At 46.6% G+C, this 14,857-nt stretch overlaps 2 protein-coding genes across 2 annotated transcripts; one reads left to right on the forward strand and one right to left on the reverse strand.

Moving 5' to 3' along the window:
- Positions 1-7,079: 7,079 nt before the first annotated feature.
- On the reverse strand, positions 7,080-9,278 carry LOC138191338 (caldesmon-like). Its single transcript, XM_069138039.1, has one exon. The coding sequence runs from the start codon at positions 9,276-9,278 to the stop codon at positions 7,080-7,082; it is 2,199 nt and encodes a 732-aa protein (XP_068994140.1).
- Positions 9,279-12,082: 2,804 nt separating this feature from the next.
- Positions 12,083-14,458, forward strand: LOC138191339 (caldesmon-like). Its single transcript, XM_069138040.1, has one exon. It carries the CDS (start codon positions 12,083-12,085, stop codon positions 14,456-14,458), a length of 2,376 nt encoding a protein of 791 aa, XP_068994141.1.
- Positions 14,459-14,857: the final 399 nt, after the last annotated feature.

Below are 14,857 nucleotides of genomic sequence, written 5' to 3' on the forward strand. Positions count from 1 at the left end.
GCATATGGGAGCCGGCATCGCAGTGCAATTCCGGGAGAAATTTGGTAGACTTGACGAACTGAAACAACAGAACGCCAAGGTAGGTGAAGTGGCTCAGCTTCAGGTGGGCAGGCGGTTCGTTTATTATCTAATAACAAAAAAACGTAGCAACGATAAGCCTACGTTGAAAAATCTAGAAAAAGCCCTGATTCAACTCAGGCGCACGTGCAAAAGAAATGCAGACTATCGTCTCGCGATGCCCAGGATAGGTTGTGGTCTTGACAAACTGTCCTGGAAGACCGTAATAAAACTAATCAACAAGGTGTTCAAACAACCTTTCAAGATACATATATACGCTTTGCCTCCACCCAACGTTGAGACCACTGAGCCAACCTCGACAGACAATCGGGAAAGTTCACCTCTGGGACAGTTCGGAAACGAGCCGCCCCAATATCAAAGCACGGGTTTAGACCCTATAGTCGAAACGATGGAGCAGGAGAAAGGGGGGGACACCAGTAGAATTTCCCTTCCGGAAGCGTCGACGAGTTTAGATCACAGGGACAAAGCCTTTGACGTAATAGGCCAGGACACCCCTGTAGAAAATCAAGCAACCGATGCTGATGAAGACTCAGATTCAGGTTCCGAGCACGGTAACGAGCATGAATGCGTCGACAGCGACGTAAGCGACTCCGACGAAATCATAGAACCAGGTTCGCAGCCCTACGAGCTCGCTGCAGACCCCGAATTAAAGATCACTAGGAGTAAGGAGAACTTATCAATTCATAAAGGGAACATGGTCTGTTTCGTCTCGCAGCAGGGTGAACCTATAGACCGCGGAGCGCACGATCTATTCAGTAAATTCAAGATACCAAAATTAGAGGACTTAGCACTAGGAAGAGCTAGGCTAATGCAAAAGGACAATAGAAACATTATATGTTTGCCAATCAAAGAATCAACAAAAAGACACCTCGACAGAGAAATATTTAAAGAAGCTCTGGCATCTCTGTTAGACGTAATTATGGAAATAGAGTTAGCAGAAATAGCACTAGCCAGAACAGCATTCATAGATAATATTTCGTGGAAGGAAATTTTAAATAGGATAAAAATCGCACTCAGCGATTGTCCTTGCACGCTGACTATTTACGAAGACTTGATTCAAACTCCGGCGGAGGAGCTTAGGGCCGGAATTATTCAAGAAAATCATGAATCTGCGCTAGGGGGTCACAAGGGGGTGACCAAAACTTACCGTAGAATTAGACAAAAGTACGCATGGCCGAATATGAAACGCCAGGTACAAGATTATATAGGCAGGTGTTGGCAGTGCGCCACTAGGAAGCTCACGCGAGTAAAGCATAAGCAACCAATGGTAATAACAGATACTCCTGACGCCGCCTTTGAAAAAATCTCCATGGACGTTGTGGGCCCTCTGCCCATTACAGAACGAGGAAATAGTCATATTTTAACAATCCAAGACCTCCTCACCAAATACTCGCTAGCAATCCCGTTGAAAGAAACCGACTCGGTGGCAATCGCTGATGGCTTGGTAAAAAACTTCATTTGTATTTACGGCGCACCCCGTCATATCCTCACGGATCAGGGCGCCAATTTAACTAGCTCACTGATGAAGGCGATCACAAAGCGATTTAGAATAACACAAAACAGGACCACAGCTTTCCACCCGCAGTCAAATGGCTCGATTGAAAGGTCACACCACGTTCTAATAGAATATTTGAAGCAGTTCGTTACGGATAAGAACGACTGGGACGAGTGGCTAGAGTTAGCAATGTTTTCATATAATACCAGTACTCATGAAAGCACAAGGTTTTCACCGTACGAATTAGTGTTCGGCCGAGAGGCAAGAGTGCCCTCGAGCTACGCAGCAATAGAAACCATATCAGATAGGACGTACGAAGGCTACTTGTTAGATTTATGTAAAAATCTCCATGAAATACAGACTCTCGCAGCAGAGAATTTAACTCAAGCAAAACACAAGTATAAACGTTACTATGATAATAAAATCAAATTGCTACAATTAAAACCAGGAGATCTGGTGTTCCTCCTAAAGGAGCCCAGAAAGAACAAATTCGCTGACCATTATACTGGTCCGCACGAAGTAATAGAAGTTCTTCCCAGTAATAATGTAAAAATTCTTGTTGAAAATAGAACTAGGGTGGTCCACCTGGACAAACTGAAAAAGGCAAAGGCATAATCGCACCTATCCTTTATTATTCTGTCCACAGGAATCACTAGAAAGTAAGAACACAATAATATAATGAAGCTCCCGGCTAATGAGGAAGACGATCATCTCGAAGTAGTTTTCATTGAAAAGCCGCAGACACTACCATACCCAGTCACAAACATTAAAATCATAATGTACAAGGTTACAATAACACTATATTTTAAGGCCAATGAAGCTTTCAAGTCATTACTTAGGGAAATGATAAAAATAACAGATTTGGGTGAAGGCGACTACAGAACGTATTATAAAAGAATTCGCAGCCAAAGAGGCATAGTAGATCAAGTATTAGATGTGTTTTTCGCCCGCCCGGACGAAACCCACATATCAGTGCTATTTCACCCAGACCTGAACGAAGCGTACACATACGTAGGTAAAGGCATGGACGGCGAAGTGTCCAAGTACACCGTCTCCGGCCCAATTGTTAACTATGTAGGCAGTCAGATGTTCAAAGACGCCGTATAATTTTGTACACTAAGCAGATTTAAGAGTAGACGTCAGAATTTATAGGTATTATGACATACGTTACAGGGTCAATGCAAACCCCAGCCATGAGGTCCGTCCTCATACTCCTCACTACCATTTGTTGGTTGAAGGGGGCCCATGCATTAATCGGGTATGACTGTGGCGGAGCTGCCCTTAACGTAACAACTATAAATCTACTAGACATCGACCAATGTGATTTGGAACACGACAAGACACAAAACGAACGAACGTTTATACAATTGCTCCAACTCACGGAATACAAACAGGCGCAAGTCTTACAATGCAAAGTGGAGATCGACAGAACAGTTTACCGATGCGGACAATTTTCACACAACTCGGTGACCGACGGTGGAAGAAAGGCTTACCTTCCAAGAATCTCAAGGGAAGCGTGCGAGACGCTACATCGCACAGGTACGCTAACCCTCGGGTCACAGACGCATTTGGTCGAGATCCCAACAAACGTAACGACGCTACGCGACGCCACCTTGGCCGGCAGCCTTACCTCTGACGGAACCTGCCAAGGGCAATATTACAATGACGGTTATGGACAGTGGGAAAGCGCTGTCGTGCAGGCAGTAATCAAGATTTCGGTCTACTCGTACACGGCGAACGTCAAGATCTCCAACAATCAAATTTTGCTGAAGAGTGGAACAACCTGCCCTTTTGGAGACGGGCAGTGCATCGACGATGAGGGTGGCCATACCTACTGGACAACAACGCCCCTCGACGAATGTAAATTTGACAAATATGACGTACTATACACGGGATACGCAGACCGAACGAACGCGACGGACTCTCCAACCGTTTACTCGCTACAGACGGGTGACACAACCTTCGCGCTAATGGAAAGGTCCAGAGCCACCATTTGCGGCTATAAAATCATAAACACAGAGCACCCCCGTCTATTTATCTTTGAGACCAATCCAACGGAAGTCTTCAAACAACGATCAAGATTAGCAGTATCAAACATCGACATCTTTTCATACATCAATTCAAAATTCATTTATGTAGAAAAACACATCAGAACGCAGACCACCAACTTATACAGGGACGTGATCGAGCAGAAATGTAAATTAGAACAACAGGTGCTGAAAAATGCATTAAATCTCGCTGAATTATCACCTGACAGTTTTGCCTTTAACCTAATGAAGGGCCCCGGCTATTTTGCAACAATAGCCGGCGAAGTAATCTATATTATGAAATGCATCCCAGTAGAAGTGGAATTCCGCAAGACGGCAGAATGTTACAATGATCTTCCTGTGAATCACCAAAATGAGAGCATGTTCCTGCGACCCAAATCGAGGATTCTCGTGAAGACCGGAACCAGGAGGAGCTGCAACGAGGTCGTGCCGCCAATGTTTAAGGTAGAAGAGACGTGGTACAAGTTCACACCTAGGGCATCCGAAGCCAAGGTACCGCAGAAACTCAAGCCCTTGACAAACATGAATTGGAAATATAGTAATCCTGGACCCCTGGGATCAAGCGGAATTTACACTGAGGAGGAATTGCAAGAATTACGGGAACACATCATGTTTCCAGCAGAAAAACCTGCACTACTCGACACCATATCCAGAGGCGCCCGAGGCGAGACCATCGGGACGGGAACAATCAATATGTATAACTTGTTAGACGAAAAGACTCTAACGCGAATAGCAGAATCAACGGCAAAAAGACTATTTACTGGATTCACCACCTTCGGGAGTGTTGTCGGAGGAATATGGGGGATCTGGGCCGTGTGGGCACTGCTGAAATTCTTAATCGACACATGCATACATGGTTACACGCTCCACACAGCATATGGATGCAGTTACCACTTGATAGCCTCACTGTGGGACTCGGTGACGCATCTGTTAATGCACCTACGAGGACAAAAGACCGATCAACCAATGACGACTGACGCCCAGGAGCAGACGGAACCACTGAATAAAATAATTTACCACGTTCCGTCACAGTCAATTCACTTTCCAGAAAATCTAGACTTGAATTCTGACATAGAGTTGAAGAAGCTCGAGGAAAGAGCACAACAGAGAGCAAAAGATCTTAACTTGGTTTAGTGAACGCCGCTAAGATCTTTTACGGAAATAAAACTTATTTCCTTCAAATAAGGAGGGGGGTGTGACGTCCCCGGAAGAACGTCTACCATATATATATTTTTCCTATTATCATACTAAAACTGTTGCTCTCTTACCTCGAGTATACTACTATTAGCATAACACATACTTGTATTATACCTAAGATATAGGAATACATTATAATATCTCATAAGCGAAGAGCAAGGCAACATGGGGTACCCGGCAGAAAGCACCAGGCAGCAAGCCATATTCACAGTCGTGCTAAGAGGCCGCCATCTTGGCTCGCCCGCTCATCATATACTACACTATGAGAAATACACGCACATCGCGCTATTTAGGAATGTACACATACATATGCATACTCATAATTATCATGCCGTCTTATTACGAATGATAAAATAAACGATATAATAAACAATCGTATAAACTTACCCATAAATATAATATACTCATATATGTATTACATAAAAGGAGTACACGTCATCGACGCGCAAAAGGGAAACCTTATCCCTTCATCCGAAATACGCCTTCAGCAGGCCTACGTGACATTCCGCACGTCCAGCGCTCGACCACGTGCACTTCTTAGGAATAACCACATTTGTTAGAATAAATAAATAACTGTAACCAGAGCGGCCAGCGGGACTCGAAGCACTTAAACAAAGGTTCGTAGGCGAACCCTAACATAAACACCCGCTGAGCGTTCATCCTAGTAAAGATAAGATTTTGCATAGTTAAGATACGCTCTAGACTAAACAGCCCCGGACCTCGGTACAATAAACAGACGGAAGCAATAAATCGCCCAAGTACCGAGAAGCACTTAAGAGGAAACATCGACACGGCGATCCGATACCCGAGGAGAAACTGAGCCAAGCAATTCCAGCCCAGGCCGACGGACCGACGCCAACTCAGAACAAAGGCCAAGGGTCGAGCGGGAAAAACCTGTTCTACTCGACCCCCATAAACAGGGATGAAAGCCAGACCCGCACTTAGCCAGGGACCGGTTTACAACAGGGCCATAAACCAGACAACCCTCACAGCATGACGTCAGGCCCCAAACACGTGCAAGCAGGCAGGCAGCGACAAGTCGGCGCCGGACCCCGAACACGTGCACGCAGGCAGGCAGCAACAGGTCGGACCTAACGGGACTCCGCCAACAAAGAGCCGCATTCCAAGGCTCTGACGTCACGCGCGCCTACGTGACACCGAGCGCGTCAAGGCAGGCCAGCAGCGCGCGCACCATCGCCCCGCGCATGCGCACCAGGACACTCGAGAGCTGAGACGGTCGACGCTTCGCACCCTGGACATCACTTCTCATCCGCGCTTCAAGCAGACCAGTCGAGTTCTTGTAAATCTCTACGAGTTACACAGTTAGCTTGCACGTTTAGAACTTGTACACATTCGCTAGTTCTTGTAAATCTCTACGAGTCGCACAGTTGACTTGCACGTTTAGAACTAGTATACATTCGCTATAGCTTAAGCGCTCTGTTTAACGTAAACTCTTAATATACGCGACTAGAATACTAAACATTGTACCTTTTTCGAATTATCTGTAACAATATACTAAACACAAAGATTTATTTCATCGAGTTCTCATTTCTTGAACCTAAAACTAGAGTCAGTGAATAACCCAAGGTAATTCCCTTTTACCCACATTAACATTGGTTGTTAGCGGAGACGCTGACTTAATTAAGCTTGTAAAACTAGCTTTTCCAAGTTAATTAACTCCCACCCCTTTCTATATCGGTAGATGTCAAAGTCCAGTAAACGTCACGGTCGTAAGAATAGACATCGCGCAGGCCGACGACTACAGGCTAAGAAGCAAGCTATATTACAAGCCAGAATCAAACGTATCAACGGTCCAGTAGAGATCCTTCCGATCTATACACAACCTAGCTCTAACGAAGAATCGGGCTCTTTCTCGTCGCACGCATCCAGCCAACCCAAGGTTGACCACCCGTTCTCAACTCACGGGGTAGAACGTGAAGTCATACAGACGGTTACTAGAGTCAGCGAGGGGCTGTTATACGAGCAAATCGACATTAGGAGGAAGCTGTTCCCTGTACCAACCGTATACGACTGGGTAGAAGAGCCGGAAGTTATCGACCTGGACTCCGAACCAGAGACCATCTACCTCGACTAAAGGTAAGACGCTCATTTACGTTACCCCATATCATCCTAAACGACGAATATAATCCATAGCGGGGGCCCGGGTCCCTCAAATAAAACAGGGCTCCGTTATTGCAGTGTCGCTCCGCGTGCGTCAACGTTAAGAATTGTTTTTTTTGTTGACTAGTGCGTCTGGGACGTCACAAGCTACATTCGACTACGTTGGTATTTCGCGCTGTCGACTGTTGGCTCGACGGCGGTTTGTTTTTGTAACAATTTGCTGTGCTGTGGGTCGACCGCCCGCACAGCGTACACGATTCTCTATTTTCCACGGGTCTGCTTACCGCGGGTCTCCTAATCGCTCGGCACTGATCGGTTAGGTGATTACTACGGCCGCAATGTTTACACGGCTCTGCGTTATTACTCTCGGCCCTGCTCGCGCCGCGGCTCCTAGCCCGATCTCTATCTAATTCTAATGCCTTGCTGGCATCTATAGCCCTTTCGTAGGCTGTCTTCAGGTTGGAGTAACCTTTGATCAATACTGCATTCCGGCAGTCGCTCGGTAGTCCGCCGACAAATGCCTCGCAGACTTCCTCATCTAACCTGATTATCTCTGCATTGGTTAGCTCGCGGTTCTTTCTTCGTTCCGCTTCTATTAATCCCGTTTTTATGTCGCGGGTTCTCCCTATGTAATCTAGCACGTGTTCATCAGCGTATTTATACAGCTGACCAAGCTCTCCACGGTAATGATTCGCGGATCTAATGGGCGCGAATACTTCCGTGAGTTTATCCAAGAGTCCTTGCAGGGTTGCAAAACTCTCGTCTTCGATTACTGCGTATGCTCGATCGGCGAGCTTGCTTCTGATGAGGCGCGTGAGGTACCCCTCCAAGCTGGGTGTTACCATCTCGAGTGCCCTCTTGCACGCCCGATTAAACTGCATTACGGTGATGTTTTTCCCGTCAAATTTTGGGACTACCGCTAACGCGTCTTTAACCGATATGGATTGCTCCGCTAACGGCAGAGTAGGAGGAACGGGTGCCTGCTCGGCGTTAACGACTTGAGTAACTTGGGGGCGGGTGATTCCCGAGATCTTATCCTTCAGGGCCTGCTCCCTTTTCTTTAACTGTTCCTCGCGCTCAGCTAATTTCCTCCTTCTCTCCCGGTACGGATCTGCTAACGCGGCCTGGTACGCGAGTTCTTGCTCCTGCAATTCTAATTCGCGCTCCCAAATCTCTTGCTCGCGTAATCGTATTTCTAAGTCCTTATCGAGGACTAATTCTTCCGGCACGCCTGGCTCACCTAATTCTTGAGGTCCCAGGTCCGGACCTGCTATTCCTCCGCGTAGATTTTTGAGTTTCTCGCGGTTCTCTTTTTGAATGCGTCTGATCAACGCTTCTCTAGCTAACGCTTCTGCTTCTAAATTCAAATCTTCATCGTCAGTTGGGACGGAAACCACTGACTTTATTGAAATGTGATCATTTTCTGAATTGAGGGCGTTTCTACCAATCGCTCCTCTGCTGAGTGGATCAGGGCGGTAACTGTCCACAGGGTTAGGTTTTTGAGGCGCCACGGATTTTCTTAAGTCGCCTTTCTTTCTTTCTGCCTTCTTTTTGAAGTGCAGAATTTCTGCTTCTAACCTTAATTCATCCTTACTCCGCGTACACACTGGACCGGGTTCCTTAAATGTAGCGTCTGTGGCTAATTCTATGCTTTGGGTAACTGCCCTATCTGTGCCGCGTGAATTTTGCGCTACGAGAAGTTGTACTTCCCGATCTATTTCTGCCTTCTTACGGAGAAGTTCGGACAGCTGTGTGTCCTCTACAGGACCTAACCGCGGTTCATCCATTTTCGAACGGCCCGTCGCTTCGTTAGTGTCCCTAATTTTAACGTCTGTCACGCTCGCGGAGAGCTGTGCAGGATTTTTAGAATCGTCTACCTTGCTCGTTTTGAACTGCGTAGGATATTTGATTTCTTCTACTATGCCTTTTGTTGGCTGTGTAGGATGTGGTACGTCTTGCGCGGGGCCCTCGGTCGGGTTGTGCCGCTGCGTTTTTGTATTTGCGTTCGCGATTTCTTTCGCCTCGAGCTCGGCGAGCCTGGCAAGTTTCTTTTGAACTTCTTCGGATAACCCCGCGTCTTTACTCGATTCAATCGCGCGCTGTTTTTTCTCTAATTCAGCTTCTTGTTGTCTGAATTGTTCGCTAAGATGTTTTGACTTCTTATCTATTTCTGCTTGACGTTCCTCTAACGCTTCTTTTTCTTTTTGGAGCCTCTTTTCCTTATTGGAAACCTCCTGTTTTATGAATTCTATATCGGTCTCCGTATATTTAAGTTGTAAGCTATCATCTACTGATGCGCCGCTTTCCTTTTTGCTACCTGTTCTAGTTTCGATAGGCATATTGGTTTCGCGTGTGAATCTTTATCCTATTTATAGAAATAATCTCGAGCGTGTGGAGTCCCCGTGTGATTCGCTTTTATTGTATTTGTCGAGCGTTATTTCACGATTCCGTCCGTAGTTTGTGCGTTCGTCCCGATCGCGTTCTTTGCGGCTGAGGTGAGTTTTCTTGCTACTCCCGTTACGCGTGTGTTGCGAAGTTCGGTGTGACGTCCCCGGAAGAACGTCTACCATATATATATTTTTCCTATTATCATACTAAAACTGTTGCTCTCTTACCTCGAGTATACTACTATTAGCATAACACATACTTGTATTATACCTAAGATATAGGAATACATTATAATATCTCATAAGCGAAGAGCAAGGCAACATGGGGTACCCGGCAGAAAGCACCAGGCAGCAAGCCATATTCACAGTCGTGCTAAGAGGCCGCCATCTTGGCTCGCCCGCTCATCATATACTACACTATGAGAAATACACGCACATCGCGCTATTTAGGAATGTACACATACATATGCATACTCATAATTATCATGCCGTCTTATTACGAATGATAAAATAAACGATATAATAAACAATCGTATAAACTTACCCATAAATATAATATACTCATATATGTATTACATAAAAGGAGTACACGTCATCGACGCGCAAAAGGGAAACCTTATCCCTTCATCCGAAATACGCCTTCAGCAGGCCTACGTGACATTCCGCACGTCCAGCGCTCGACCACGTGCACTTCTTAGGAATAACCACATTTGTTAGAATAAATAAATAACTGTAACCAGAGCGGCCAGCGGGACTCGAAGCACTTAAACAAAGGTTCGTAGGCGAACCCTAACATAAACACCCGCTGAGCGTTCATCCTAGTAAAGATAAGATTTTGCATAGTTAAGATACGCTCTAGACTAAACAGCCCCGGACCTCGGTACAATAAACAGACGGAAGCAATAAATCGCCCAAGTACCGAGAAGCACTTAAGAGGAAACATCGACACGGCGATCCGATACCCGAGGAGAAACTGAGCCAAGCAATTCCAGCCCAGGCCGACGGACCGACGCCAACTCAGAACAAAGGCCAAGGGTCGAGCGGGAAAAACCTGTTCTACTCGACCCCCATAAACAGGGATGAAAGCCAGACCCGCACTTAGCCAGGGACCGGTTTACAACAGGGCCATAAACCAGACAACCCTCACAGCATGACGTCAGGCCCCAAACACGTGCAAGCAGGCAGGCAGCGACAAGTCGGCGCCGGACCCCGAACACGTGCACGCAGGCAGGCAGCAACAGGTCGGACCTAACGGGACTCCGCCAACAAAGAGCCGCATTCCAAGGCTCTGACGTCACGCGCGCCTACGTGACACCGAGCGCGTCAAGGCAGGCCAGCAGCGCGCGCACCATCGCCCCGCGCATGCGCACCAGGACACTCGAGAGCTGAGACGGTCGACGCTTCGCACCCTGGACATCACTTCTCATCCGCGCTTCAAGCAGACCAGTCGAGTTCTTGTAAATCTCTACGAGTTACACAGTTAGCTTGCACGTTTAGAACTTGTACACATTCGCTAGTTCTTGTAAATCTCTACGAGTCGCACAGTTGACTTGCACGTTTAGAACTAGTATACATTCGCTATAGCTTAAGCGCTCTGTTTAACGTAAACTCTTAATATACGCGACTAGAATACTAAACATTGTACCTTTTTCGAATTATCTGTAACAATATACTAAACACAAAGATTTATTTCATCGAGTTCTCATTTCTTGAACCTAAAACTAGAGTCAGTGAATAACCCAAGGTAATTCCCTTTTACCCACATTAACATTGGTTGTTAGCGGAGACGCTGACTTAATTAAGCTTGTAAAACTAGCTTTTCCAAGTTAATTAACTCCCACCCCTTTCTATATCGGTAGATGTCAAAGTCCAGTAAACGTCACGGTCGTAAGAATAGACATCGCGCAGGCCGACGACTACAGGCTAAGAAGCAAGCTATATTACAAGCCAGAATCAAACGTATCAACGGTCCAGTAGAGATCCTTCCGATCTATACACAACCTAGCTCTAACGAAGAATCGGGCTCTTTCTCGTCGCACGCATCCAGCCAACCCAAGGTTGACCACCCGTTCTCAACTCACGGGGTAGAACGTGAAGTCATACAGACGGTTACTAGAGTCAGCGAGGGGCTGTTATACGAGCAAATCGACATTAGGAGGAAGCTGTTCCCTGTACCAACCGTATACGACTGGGTAGAAGAGCCGGAAGTTATCGACCTGGACTCCGAACCAGAGACCATCTACCTCGACTAAAGGTAAGACGCTCATTTACGTTACCCCATATCATCCTAAACGACGAATATAATCCATAGCGGGGGCCCGGGTCCCTCAAATAAAACAGGGCTCCGTTATTGCAGTGTCGCTCCGCGTGCGTCAACGTTAAGAATTGTTTTTTTTTGTTGACTAGTGCGTCTGGGACGTCACAGGCAATAAAATTTCTGGTGGCAGCGGTGGGATTCGTTTAAAAATTGATTTTGTTAAAATCCGAATTCAACTAAAAATAATCGGTGCGAGTTATTAAAGACGAGATCCGCGAAAGTAGCAAAGACAGTGAACCGAACTTCGCAACACACGCGTAACGGGAGTAGCAAGAAAACTCACCTCAGCCGCAAAGAACGCGATCGGGACGAACGCACAAACTACGGACGGAATCGTGAAATAACGCTCGACAAATACAATAAAAGCGAATCACACGGGGACTCCACACGCTTGAGATTATTTCTATAAATAGGATAAAGATTCACACGCGAAACCAATATGCCTATCGAAACTAGAACAGGTAGCAAAAAGGAAAGCGGCGCATCAGTAGATGATAGCTTACAACTTAAATATACGGAGACCGATATAGAATTCATAAAACAGGAGGTTTCCAATAAGGAAAAGAGGCTCCAAAAAGAAAAAGAAGCGTTAGAGGAACGTCAAGCAGAAATAGATAAGAAGTCAAAACATCTTAGCGAACAATTCAGACAACAAGAAGCTGAATTAGAGAAAAAACAGCGCGCGATTGAATCGAGTAAAGACGCGGGGTTATCCGAAGAAGTTCAAAAGAAACTTGCCAGGCTCGCCGAGCTCGAGGCGAAAGAAATCGCGAACGCAAATACAAAAACGCAGCGGCACAACCCGACCGAGGGCCCCGCGCAAGACGTACCACATCCTACACAGCCAACAAAAGGCATAGTAGAAGAAATCAAATATCCTACGCAGTTCAAAACGAGCAAGGTAGACGATTCTAAAAATCCTGCACAGCTCTCCGCGAGCGTGACAGACGTTAAAATTAGGGACACTAACGAAGCGACGGGCCGTTCGAAAATGGATGAACCGCGGTTAGGTCCTGTAGAGGACACACAGCTGTCCGAACTTCTCCGTAAGAAGGCAGAAATAGATCGGGAAGTACAACTTCTCGTAGCGCAAAATTCACGCGGCACAGATAGGGCAGTTACCCAAAGCATAGAATTAGCCACAGACGCTACATTTAAGGAACCCGGTCCAGTGTGTACGCGGAGTAAGGATGAATTAAGGTTAGAAGCAGAAATTCTGCACTTCAAAAAGAAGGCAGAAAGAAAGAAAGGCGACTTAAGAAAATCCGTGGCGCCTCAAAAACCTAACCCTGTGGACAGTTACCGCCCTGATCCACTCAGCAGAGGAGCGATTGGTAGAAACGCCCTCAATTCAGAAAATGATCACATTTCAATAAAGTCAGTGGTTTCCGTCCCAACTGACGATGAAGATTTGAATTTAGAAGCAGAAGCGTTAGCTAGAGAAGCGTTGATCAGACGCATTCAAAAAGAGAACCGCGAGAAACTCAAAAATCTACGCGGAGGAATAGCAGGTCCGGACCTGGGACCTCAAGAATTAGGTGAGCCAGGCGTGCCGGAAGAATTAGTCCTCGATAAGGACTTAGAAATACGATTACGCGAGCAAGAGATTTGGGAGCGCGAATTAGAATTGCAGGAGCAAGAACTCGCGTACCAGGCCGCGTTAGCAGATCCGTACCGGGAGAGAAGGAGGAAATTAGCTGAGCGCGAGGAACAGTTAAAGAAAAGGGAGCAGGCCCTGAAGGATAAGATCTCGGGAATCACCCGCCCCCAAGTTACTCAAGTCGTTAACGCCGAGCAGGCACCCGTTCCTCCTACTCTGCCGTTAGCGGAGCAATCCATATCGGTTAAAGACGCGTTAGCGGTAGTCCCAAAATTTGACGGGAAAAACATCACCGTAATGCAGTTTAATCGGGCGTGCAAGAGGGCACTCGAGATGGTAACACCCAGCTTGGAGGGGTACCTCACGCGCCTCATCAGAAGCAAGCTCGCCGATCGAGCATACGCAGTAATCGAAGACGAGAGTTTTGCAACCCTGCAAGGACTCTTGGACAAACTCACGGAAGTGTTCGCGCCCATTAGATCCGCGAATCATTACCGTGGAGAGCTTGGTCAGCTGTATAAATACGCTGATGAACACGTGCTAGATTACATAGGGAGAACCCGCGACATAAAAACGGGATTAATAGAAGCGGAACGAAGAAAGAACCGCGAGCTAACCAATGCAGAGATAATCAGGTTAGATGAGGAAGTCTGCGAGGCATTTGTCGGCGGACTACCGAGCGACTGCCGGAATGCAGTATTGATCAAAGGTTACTCCAACCTGAAGACAGCCTACGAAAGGGCTATAGATGCCAGCAAGGCATTAGAATTAGATAGAGATCGGGCTAGGAGCCGCGGCGCGAGCAGGGCCGAGAGTAATAACGCAGAGCCGTGTAAACATTGCGGCCGTAGTAATCACCTAACCGATCAGTGCCGAGCGACTAGGAGACCCGCGGTAAGCAGACCCGTGGAAAATAGAGAATCGTGTACGCTGTGCGGGCGGTCGACCCACAGCACAGCAAATTGTTACAAAAACAAACCGCCGTCGAGCCAACAGTCGACAGCGCGAAATACCAACGTAGTCGAATGTAGCTACTGCAAGAGCATAGGACATTCATACAACGAATGCCGTAAACGTAGATACCATGAAACAATTAGCCGAAACAACTCGGGAAACGGAGCAGGGCCCTCGGGGAACACTGGCAGCCCCCGAGTAACAAGGGCCAATGCCATAGAGACAGAGGAGGTGGAAACAGGTCCATCTGCCTCTACTTAAAAGGAAAAATACCTACAGTAAACTTAGATTCCAAAGATACGAAAACCGCAATAGACTTCATGATAGATACGGGAGCGGAGGCCAATATCGTAAAGGCCTCTAATGTAAAGGACTTTCGTAAAGTGAACCCCAAGAGGCGTATCACTATTATAGGAATAGGAGACGTACCACACTATAGTTTAGGAGCAACGGAATTGGAAATGTTTGGTTTCAAAACGGATTTTCACGTAGTTGAGAATACCTTTCCCATCAAAAGTGACGGTATCCTAGGGTCAGCTTTCCTTACCCAGTTCGAAGCCAATGTTAACTACGCGGACCAATGCCTCGAAGTACTGAACAAAGCCGTTTATTTTAATGATAGAGAAACCGTCCTCGTGCCCAAGCGTACGAACATAGCCT

Source organism: Neodiprion pinetum, unplaced genomic scaffold (assembly GCF_021155775.2).
Source record: "Neodiprion pinetum isolate iyNeoPine1 unplaced genomic scaffold, iyNeoPine1.2 ptg000101l, whole genome shotgun sequence".
Taxonomy (NCBI): Eukaryota; Metazoa; Arthropoda; class Insecta; order Hymenoptera; family Diprionidae; genus Neodiprion; species Neodiprion pinetum.